Below are 11,235 nucleotides of genomic sequence, written 5' to 3' on the forward strand. Positions count from 1 at the left end.
AGCGAGGCAATAAAAATTTAGGTAAGCCCCTAAGTGTGGACATACGACCGTAGTTCCTACTCGAATAGAATGGAAGAAGAATGCCTATGAAAATTTGGTATACTACTACTATTTCGGTATGCTTTTTAGCAGCCATGTACTCTTCTACCATCCATATGCTGTTAAAGAACGCGTATAATATATTAGCAGCCATTTTTTAGTTCTAGTTCTAGTTCTAGTTCATTCCCAAGCAAGATGACTTTTGCCGGCTAGTAAAATCATTCCCACCGGATCGTGCAGAATGCTGGCTACGGCAACAGGCAACGGTTGACGTTAGATCATGCATTCAGCCAGAATAACATCATGATCATCGTCATCATCATTCGGTTATGGGATAGATGTGTGGGTATAATCCTCGCAGACAATGGTAGGATCTTTATCCAATTGAATATTCTTTTTTCGTGAGGTGTATGTCTACTATAGGTTGTTTGATAACTGTTCATCTTTAAGGAAGTGTTTTGAATTTATTTTTAATAGAGCCACACAGAGAAGGAAATTTAAACAACGATCATAATAGACAGTTAGTGGAAAGTGGTTGTAAATATGTTTTATATAGAAGGATTTAAACCAAACTCACCATTCCAAACATATGTGAACAAGTATTCGTTGTTAGAAATGTGTGGTCATTTCATGTTCCCTATTGGACTGTGTTGTTTTTTTTTTCGAATGTTAATAGTTTGGAAATCAACAAAAAAAAACAGTGGTCTGATGCCGTGGGATTGCTTGCAGTCGCACAGATGTTTTCGAACCGCTAGCGAATACTAAAGGCAAACAATAAAACCACGAGAAACCGACGGAAGGGACTACCCCATGAGAACTGACCGTACGATGCGAGGTGATTCCCTAGTTGGTCTCGTTTACCTTCACCGATTGCCTGGAAGGCGATACGTAGGCTGATGTGGCTCCTGATGTGCGATGTGGTTCTGACCTGTAATGTACACCTTTTTGTTGCCCTTTCCTTTTTTTGTTGTTGATATTTTTGCACGCCACTGTTACATTGTGTGGTGTTGTGGGAACATTTTGCTAAAATGCCATTCTTGCTCTCCGGAAGCTTCGTTTCCGGTAGGCCAGTTGCTTTACCTTTTGTTTTATATTCGTTTTTGCTTGGGAGTCATTTTTGTTTTCGGGAGTTTTTTATTTGTTTTACTTTGGTTTTATTAACATACAGCCACCATTTTGTGTATGTTTGCCGATACTGTTTGCGGCTGGAGATGGATGGAAATGGTTGCCAGAACGTTTCTACCATTAGCACTACGTTTTTTGTTGTACAGTGGAAAGGAAATGAGAATTATTTGGAAAACCCCCTAATGGACATCATGCTGTACATGCAGCCTTTAAGGTCATACCGGGAGCATGGAAATTGGAAATCCACTTTTCATCAAAAGCTACATTTCAACGCTCCGAACATTTTGATGGTTTGATAACCTTCTGTTTTGGAGCGGTTAACTGAGGTTCACTGGGTGAAAAGTCTTCTACTAATTGATTTAGAGGAAATGGAATGAAATGTAAAGCGCAGTAGAGAGATTCAGATTTATGGTAGATTGTGATATGCAGTATGATTGAACAATATTGTATGTAATTGTTACTTTCATAAGCAAATACAGGCAACAAGGGATTAATAATTTCACTATTGCATATTGTAAGAGATTGAGTGATGAAATATAATTCCGTGACATCATTTGTTGACCTAAAGTAAAATCTTTTGTTCGATCCGGTTCAGTAGCATTTCAACATACACCCATCGGTACATTAGATGTTGAGGCAGTATACCTAGTGCAATCAATCAACCAAATGTTTCCCTTGATTAATTAAAACTTCTTCACGTTTTTATACCTTAAAAATGAAGTTAACGATGGTTTTGAGTTTTCCACCTAGTGGTTTTTAATTTCATTCAGCTCAATCACATTTTCCGTCAACAGATCGACCAACACATCGAGCTTCACCTGCAGCATGTTGTTTTCCTGTTCGAGCGTTTTCATACGCCGCTTCATGCGCAACAAATCGTCCGTCTGGTTGACGCCTGTACCGGATGTTGCAGTGCCGCCCGGAACCGGCTTCAGCCCATTCAACCAAACGCCATCGTTGAAGCAAAGCTGCTTGTCGACCAGATTCAGCGTAATGGTGCGGAAGTCGTCCAAATCTTCGGCCGGCGGTGGACAGCCAATATTGAGCCGCTGGGTACGCGGTGGTGCGACTTTCGGGGAAAATTTCTTCTGAAAAATGGGCATCCTGGCGACGTTCGGGCGGCGTAGATGGACGGCCTGAAAAGGGCGTACGACGCAAAAAAGGATTTAGTGGACTTGTTGCATTTCAGCTACGTTCCGGTAGTTACCTGTGGTGTTAATCTGTGCGCTAATCTGCTGGAAGCGTTCGCTTTTGCCAGCTGTCAATTGGATATGTATAGCAGCGACTGACGTTACGAACAAAAGGGGTTGGCTTTTACCTGCTGTCAAACGCACTGGCACTGTTTGTGACAGGGTGCTTAGCAACCGTCGCTATATGAATACACCACACGCTTCCGTTGCCATGGTGACGCTAGTAGGGACACACACAAAAATGCTAAATGAGCATACGATATCTCACCCCACAAGAGTGCCTGTTTGACGTTCCGTGATGGTGGTGTTGTTTTCAGAAAACAAAAATCCTCTCATTCAATAGTAAAAATTAATTAACAAAACCCTAAACTTTCACACCACTGATTGGGCGTATTTGTTTTGTAATGTCGGTTGCGAGTGTCGCAGCACACACAAAAAGGAGTGATGGAAAATGTGACTTGCTGACGAAATTTAACGAAGTTTATCGTGGCATTGAACAGGAGCTACGTTCTCACCGTCAGGAGCACGACCGCATCCGTACGGATTTGCAGCAGCAGCTCGAACGCGTACAGAGTGAAGCACTAGATCCGACGTACGGGCACGACGCGCAAACGGTTGCCGGTCCGGATTACAAACGTGTCAGCGATGAAGTGATCCAGAACCAGCAGAACCAAATTCAGCTGATCAAAGAGGTTCGTGTCCTGGTGGCTTACGGTGGCTTCGGTATCAATATAAATGCATATATCTACCGAGCTTGTTCGGCATAAACTGTTGGGGATTGTTTCTTTTTTTTTTCTCTCTGCCTTTGCCCCTTCTCCATCCCAATGGATGCGCGAAAAACAAACAAATACAGGAAAAGGAAACGTTCGAAAAGCTGTGGCAAAGCTCGCAGCGTACCATCCGCATTTTGGAGCTCGAAATTCACGAGTACCGACGGCAACTGAAGCAGCCTAAAGGTGTGCTTGACGCACGGCAACAGTACGCGGCCGCCGTACAGCTGCTGGAACAGAATCTGTCGGGCGTACGAGCCGCATTGGACGAAAAAATAACCGAAAACCGACACCTGCAGAGCGACCAGCAGGTGGCAAAGGAACGTGTGAAGGTATTGGAGGAAGCCGTGGAAGGTAGGCATGTACGCGACGGGGTATGTAAATGTTGTGCGACGGCAACCATCGCACTGAAGGGGGATTAGAGTTTGCGATCCGGTTACGGTATGACACAGCCTTAAGAGCTGCTGTCATTCCCGGGGATTTGCACCGAAACTGCCCTAGGTTTTGCGCACTAACGTCACTTTCTGTATTTCCTTTTTCTGGCGGAACACGACTTTTTGCTGTGCGTGTTTATCCCGTTCACTCCGCGCGGAATGGAATTATTTCACACCAACGGCGTAGCGCACCGGCTCGAAACGGAAGTGCTAACGAAGGCAATCGACGAGCTGCGGACAAGCGAGTGTCAGCTGCGCACAAACCTCGAGCGCACGATGAGGGATAAGTCCGAGCTGGAGACGCTGCTCGATACCGCTGCCGCACTGGCCCGGCAGCACATGAGCCGGGAAAACGTTGCCCTCGCCAAGGTCCAGGAAGCCCTCCAGTTGGCGGACAGTGCGATCGAGGAGAAGAACTGCGTGGTGCGGCGTGAACAGGATGCCCGCGAAGAGTGTGACTTTCTCGCCTCAACCATCGGGCAAGTGATGGAAGAAGCGGCACGGAAGGTGGAACACGAGCTCGGCGGACTGCGCAGCGGGTACGAGCGGCGAATAGGCGAGCTGGAGCGGGCCCTTGACCAAACCCGCAGCACACTGGAGGCACAGGCACAGCGGACCAACCAGGCCGAGACGAGGGCCCGCACGGTGGAGGAAAAGTTCCGAACGCTGCTAAAAACGAACCAAAATCTCGATACCGATCTGCGGGCGGCTTCAAAGATGATTGTAAGAGCGATAGTTTTTTTTTCTGTATTGCTTCTTTTACTAGTATATGTATTCCAAGGCTGACCGGTATTGTGTTGCCTTTGCTGGGTAGCATTTGTAGCGAGTGGATCTTCCTTTTTTTTTTACCTCCACTAATATCAAGGTGGTACCGAGCAGGACTAGTATGCTGATCTGCGATGATAATGCTGAGTTGGGCATTTTGCATCCACCAGAAGCTTCGGTACCGCAATAACGGAAAGCAATTCTGGGAATGACACACACGGGGGGTGTCACTGCATAGAAGAAACGATATTTGAGAGTAAAAAACACAACCAACTACATCCCGATTTTATTTCGCAGATCGAAATGGAACTCAAGATGGAAGCACTTCAGAAAACGATGGCCAAAGAGAAGGAAACAAACCGGTGAGTAGTGCGAGTTGTGTGTAGTGCGCCGATGGAAGGAAATTGGTTCGCTAGTGTTCGCTTCCTTCTATTTGTCCGCAAACACACACACACACACTCACAAACGCCAGTAGGAAGTTTTGTGGAGGTGGTATTGTCGTACCGTTGCTTCATATTTTCCATTATCGTTTATTAATGAGCCAATCCAGAGTGAATGGAGTGTTATCGAAATGGAATGCGGATATTTTCGTTACCAGGCACTGATTTGGGGTTGGTCCAGATTGGTTTTCGAAGCGCTCAAAGCGAAGCGAATGCTGGGTTGAAAAAACACATTTTAGCGTCAGTACCCGTAGAAGAGAATCGTTAAAAAGCGAAAGATGCATAATCCGGACCAGATTTTGAACGTTATCGGAAATTGTTTAGTTCTATTTGTTTATATATTTTATTTTACTATCAAAGGGAATTAATTTTATAATTCTTGTATTGTAATAAACTTGGTTGTTTGTGTTAAGGTTTATTTTTGTGTTCCATTTGGATGGGCCAAGTCAAATCGCTAAACTCTTTTTAACACTAAAATTGTTCTTTTTGTTGTACTTTTTTCTTCGATGGTTATTTTATAAACTGCTGCTGGATTATGCAGTGCTTACCACAACTACATGCGCACCTTTTTTTTGTAAATTACTTAAATTCCGCCTTACATAAATAGGAACACTGCTAGCAAAACTTGTGTTTAATGCAATTTTACGTATTTTAATACTTTTAGCATACTTTCAAACTATTTTTTGAATGAGTTACGGTTAAGACATGAATTTTGGGTCATAATATAAATGTACGGACTTGAAAATGTGTAGTATTTGTTATGTATTGTTTGTATTGTTTGTAAATGTTTCGGATTATGTACAGAATTATAACCAACACAGAGAATAAGCGGTTCAATCGTGATACGAATCAGTTAAACATGCCAAAACTTATTTTAGAACCAAAACGTTTTCCTACATTTTCTTACAGCCATACACCCCATCATAGCTGTTATGTTATCTATCTCTTTGGGATTTAAAGTATATTGCAAAGAAAGCAGGTGGACATATAGTTATGGTAAACTCTGTATTTGAATGTTTCATTAGGTTTGTTTTATTCTATTAACTCTAATAGATTTGTTTATATCTTAAAAATAATAAATAACTTATAGCTTTCGTTTTTCAGTATGCTTCTGATGTTCCAATGGCCATAAAACATAATCAAGAGCTAGTTTATTCATTTACATCATGCGCATTCGGTACGATGTACACAACCGATAAATTTTAAATACTCGTTTAAATTACTACTCATAAAGCAGTATGAATGGTAATTAAAAGCAAATACGCTTGTTTGAAAAGGGGAAAAAATACGTTTGCAATGCTTTCAGCCACAGCGTGTTTCCTTACGCGAAGGCCAATAAAGTTCGAGAAAAAAAGGCATATATAAATTATCGGAACATAAAGCGATCCTCTACACACATTTGTCGAGATTGTCCGGGGCGGTCCTGTCGTAGTGCTTGCTGAAAGGCACATCCTTTGCCATTGTGTCGTACGGAAGAGATGCTTCCTTTGGCTAAAAATGTGGAACGAAACCGAGTGCATCTCGATGTATGTGCCCTCCTGGTGTCCAATGCAGTTTTCGATCAGCAGGCAGCTACATATCTCTTACTTTATATTGTTTACTTTTTTCTTATCTTTTTTTTATCCCGTCCACTGCATCTATCGTCGTCCATTCTCGAATAGTCGTGTGTGAACGTGGCAGGATGTTGGGAAGGATACGTTCCACCCTTACTCGCCAACGTCCCGATGCCCTATGCGTTGCAGAATCGCTCACTTGGCCTTGATCGTTACAAATTCTCCTTATCTTTGTTTCATTTCTAATTATCACTTCCTGGCTCCGATCGTACTGGCGGGCCCGCAAACCCCTAGAGCGTGCAGTGCCCGGGAGGAAGACCTGCAGCGTCTGCTGGCCAACAGTGAACAGCTGAAGGAACGCTGGAAGCGCGAGATGCTTTCGGTAACCGACGAGCTGCGGCGAAAGATTGAAACGATGCAGCGAGAGAATTGCAAGCTGACAGCGGAAAACAATCAATTAAAGGATCAGCTATTAATGGCATCGTCACCGGTGGAGGCGCCCGGTCGGTTGGATGGAGGCGCCCAGTCGGTGATCACTGCCGGTACCGGAACATCGACGAACGGTCGTCCGTGAGAGTGGGTTAGCGAGTGGTAAATGCGGAATACGGGCTTTGTGGTGAAACTTCCGTCCATCGTCCACCGGCAAAGCCCTTCAGCTGAGTAGGATGAATTCCATTAGCGTAAGAGGGCTGGTTCTACTTGCCAGGATGGACACGCACGCAACTAGGGCAAACAAAACCTCGCGGGAGTTGTAATGATGTCAAGTTTACGGGGTAGGTTACGTACTACTCGTAACACAATTGATCAACAAACATTGTAATTGATGCAGCGGTCCATTGTATCGGCCACAGTCCGGGCCGAACGGGCGATGCTTACTTACCGAGAGTGTCTATGGGTGATATCCAATCGTCAATATCGAACCGGAAAGTGGAAGTATGGTTGTGGGTGTTAAAAAGTTTTCCCGTATCTATGTCCGTGAAATTGAACCTTGTGCGTATCGTTTATTCAATCTCACACGTTCGTAATTAGGCGTAATCAGTTGCGTAATGAGGTTTTTTTTCCCACCAAACTGGATGAAGCTTAATGGTGATGGGTTGTACTTTTCGAAAATATCTCTCAGGATGATAAGCTGAAGCCATACACAAAGTGAATAAAATAGGTTGTAAAAGTATAGCTGTGCCGAGTGAACCATTTTCCATGATTGGAATCGTTTCCATAAATATCTGGTACATTGATGATTGATACAAATGAAAGAGACTTAATATATTAAATAATAAGGTTGTAAAAATAGTTTTCTAATAATGTATAGTGAAGTGGATGACTTAGTGTGCTAAGAAACATTTACAATAATATTGAGGTAAAAGCTTTGTTAGAAAAAATCGCAAACATGTATGAGGGAATATGGTATAATATTGAAGAATTAAATGAAATTAAAACAACACGTCTAATGTAGTATTTAACATTCGTATTCTTTTATTAACTCGCACTTCAATTGATGGGAATAGCTTACTTTTCGAATTATTTGAATAGAGTTTCATGATGTGATGGTAATTTTCTAAGTATCCGTACAGTCTCGTGGTAATACTCGGGTCCCACGTGTTCCTAGGAAGTAGGAATATACTATCTGAATGAAGTCAATAGATAAATAATACATCCAGTGATGGATACTCGTAGACAAAGGCTTTGTTTAGTCGGTAAGAACAAGACATCATTTAATGACTCATAGTTCTCATTAAAAAATTTATGTAGGGTTCCTACAGTAGGTCCGTAGCTACTTGAAAACCCTATAATAACTACATGCATTGCATAAAGAACCTTTAAGATGGGATACTACATCGAGGAGTACCAAATCGTACTACAAATATCGTAAATACATTTTAAAATTCAATAGCCATCCTCATGTTGTGCAACATAGATATAAACGTAAAACTTTTTGCCGTGGGTAGCATTGTGCGCCAAAAGTGCTACGACTTTAACTACCATTTTGCTTCGACATTTTTTCTACACGGTACATTAATTTCTTACCCCAAAAACTTCGCTGTCACTGCACTACGGGCGGGTGAATTTATGCGAGCGTTTAATCTTAACCGATTTTACCGCCAGTTAGGGGAATGAATAATAATGTCTTTGCTGCAAAGAAAGTTTCACGCTTACCCAGTGCCAACCACCGCCAGAGATTATGTGGAATGCTGTCGGTGCAACAGCTATTGCAGCTAAAGACTCGCGGAAAGTTTCTTTGCTGGCACTGGCTGGGACGTGTTTGACTTTGGCATCACATTCCATTCCAGGAGCATGGCGGGCATGCGGCTCAAGACGTATCCGATTCCGTCGGGACCAGCTACCAGCTCGGAAAGTTACACTCAGTAACCCAGTCCGTCAGTTAGCTAGGCAGGCAGTCAATTTAATTGTTACGAAGACGTGCCATCTAATGTGCATTGTGGGACGTGTGTGTGTGTGTGTTTGGGATGTGAGTGTTTTGGGAAGTGACACTCGCAAGTTAGTTTATGAAAGCTTCAGCTCCTGTCTGCAGGTTTTGTGCTGATGTGCGGGCCCATTGGGTGTAGGTTGAGAATAATCTTATTTGTAATCTCGTCATCATTGCAACGGGTTGCTATGGTAGCGGTGGAAGCTTTATCGTTTAGATGCAACTTTTAGTGTTTGGTAAAATGCATTGTTCAGCACACAGTGTCATCTAGTTTGGAGTGAACGTGTTGGAAGAGTTGTTAATTGCATTGTTGTGCTGTAGAAGATATAGACGAAGTTAGCATACAGAACACGGTACGGCGAAATCGCAAAATGATACGAATAAAATGATAGTAATTGTCGGTTTTTTAACCTTTAGTTCTATGTAGAAAATTTCCTTGATAGTTCTCTTCACCACGACCCTCAGAATAACAAATCGAAAGGTATATTTCGAATGTGTACGTTGTCTTTTTTTTAAACACAATCTATTGTCAATTTGCACTTGTGCCCGAGTTTAACTCCTTCTAAGATACTTGACCATCGCTGCAGCAGAGGCGAGAAGGACTCTCTTACGGATGGTGCAACATGACACCAGCTCTCTGCCATTTTTAACCAAAAATTGTGTTACGGCACAGCTCGTATCTTCACGTCTTTACGTGCCACTCAGCAGCGAATGGGTACGTACGTGTTGTGTGTCCTTCTTCTGTGGAGTGCTATGTGTTTTTCTTGTTTTGTTTCTGTAAAGCGTCGACAACAATTGAACGAAAGCATGTTTGAAATCGGCACTGTAAAACTTGCGGGAAAGTAGAAATAGAAGAAATCTCCCGGTGGCCAGGTAGCCAATTGTTCCTATCTTGCTTTTGGTAACCAGAAGATGTGTGTGTGTTGTTTTTTGTAGTTCTTTTATAGCTGGATGCAGGAGAAAAAGAAAAAGGAGGAAAAAAGAAAAGTTGTCATCACATTGTAAAACCTTTGCTGGTACGAAAAACCAATGTCACGTACACTAGCCACGGACAATACTTTGGCAACGGATCGCGGTTTTCTATTTCTGCTCCTTCTTTTTTACTTCATCCTTGGCAATTCCAAGGACATGGCAGGGTCGTTGCGATGCTGGTAATAGCGAAAAATGGAATCTAATCTAAATGGGAGTTTTTTGTTGGAAGAAATGGAACGATTTTAAACTCATTCCGCAACAACGTGTGCCGGAATTGAGATTAAATGAAACGAATTTGAAGCAATTTGAAAACAGAAACTGTCTTTTCGGATAGAAATAGAAAATAGACAGAAATAGTTTTAGCTGCAGGGATTGAACTATTTAACTCTTATCATAATTGATGTTGTGATAGGGAGCAACGTTATTGTTATCCACGAAACGAAATTCAAAAGGAAATTGAAGATCTATAATAAATTACTCAACTTATGAATATTAATTGCAGAGCAGAACAGAGCAATAGGACCAGAGGTCCAATTTCATGCTAATAAATACTGCGAACTTCTATTGATACTTATCACCAGGAGTAAGTGCTATCGCTATAGATCAACCATATTCCATGAGCGTTTCTCTTTTATTTAGGGCGAAAGTCTCTGGCTTACAACTTCCAAAAGTCATAAACAGGAGCTCGAAACTAATTAAAACTTAAGGCACTCTATGTTGCCCACATTGACGGAGACGTGCGACGTGTCTTCGGACAATTTCACCAACCGCAAAGGAGATCGCCGAGTCTCGATTGATGGATAGTTTGGTGGTTCGGATAGATAATACAGTCGAGCTGACGAAATATGCACGATCGTGTTGAGGGTGTTTTGGGGATGGGAAATTTTTGTGGCTGTCGATTCCACCAGCTAAGCTCGCACCATCTGGTGCACTAACGGAACAGAAATTCATAAGTCTGCTGCTACAACCCATAACAAGCAGACGACAGGAAGAGAATGGGTTAAGCTGGTACGCTCTGCAGTTGGTGAAATGTGCCCCGCATTGGTGCATGGAAAACATTCCCCCGTGTAGACGGTGATAGCACATCTTCTAACCAGAAACCTTACAAACGAAGAAGTTTTCCACCAACGCCTAGGTGCTGGCAAAAGTGCTTCACAAAGTGCCGTTGTCGTTCGTGTCACCGGGGACACTGCATCGATGCGTTTTCCACCCTTCAGCTAAGATCGAACGTGGAAGAAAGCAAACATGAAGATGCGATGTGAGCTGTATGTTCTTTCGATGGGATGCATCACAACGGAGTAGGCGACGCTTTTTGGTAGCGAACGAAGGAAAATGAAACGAACAGGATTCCTTACACCAGTATGCCAGCATGGAACGGTGCAAAATTGCGGTCGATAAATTTCCTGTCTAGTGCACTTTTAATGCACGCCTCGTGGTCCCATAAATCCGATCATTTTGGGTTGTTTTTCTCGTTGTTCTTGGTAGTTTTTCGTTGTTGGTTGGGGTTTCTATTGGGTGCGTT

The 11,235-nt window shown here is 42.8% G+C and overlaps 2 protein-coding genes across 2 annotated transcripts; one reads left to right on the forward strand and one right to left on the reverse strand.

Moving 5' to 3' along the window:
- Positions 1-1,910: 1,910 nt before the first annotated feature.
- LOC128708285 (protein chibby homolog 1) lies at positions 1,911-2,267 on the reverse strand. Its single transcript, XM_053803254.1, has one exon. It carries the CDS (start codon positions 2,265-2,267, stop codon positions 1,911-1,913), a length of 357 nt encoding a protein of 118 aa, XP_053659229.1.
- Positions 2,268-2,758: 491 nt separating this feature from the next.
- LOC128708075 (cingulin-like protein 1) lies at positions 2,759-6,890 on the forward strand. Its single transcript, XM_053803032.1, has 5 exons — positions 2,759-3,046; positions 3,208-3,478; positions 3,746-4,281; positions 4,621-4,685; positions 6,611-6,890. Exons 1-5 carry the CDS (start codon positions 2,759-2,761, stop codon positions 6,888-6,890), a joined length of 1,440 nt encoding a protein of 479 aa, XP_053659007.1.
- Positions 6,891-11,235: the final 4,345 nt, after the last annotated feature.

Source organism: Anopheles marshallii, chromosome 2, assembly GCF_943734725.1.
Source record: "Anopheles marshallii chromosome 2, idAnoMarsDA_429_01, whole genome shotgun sequence".
NCBI classification, from domain to species: Eukaryota; Metazoa; Arthropoda; class Insecta; order Diptera; family Culicidae; genus Anopheles; species Anopheles marshallii.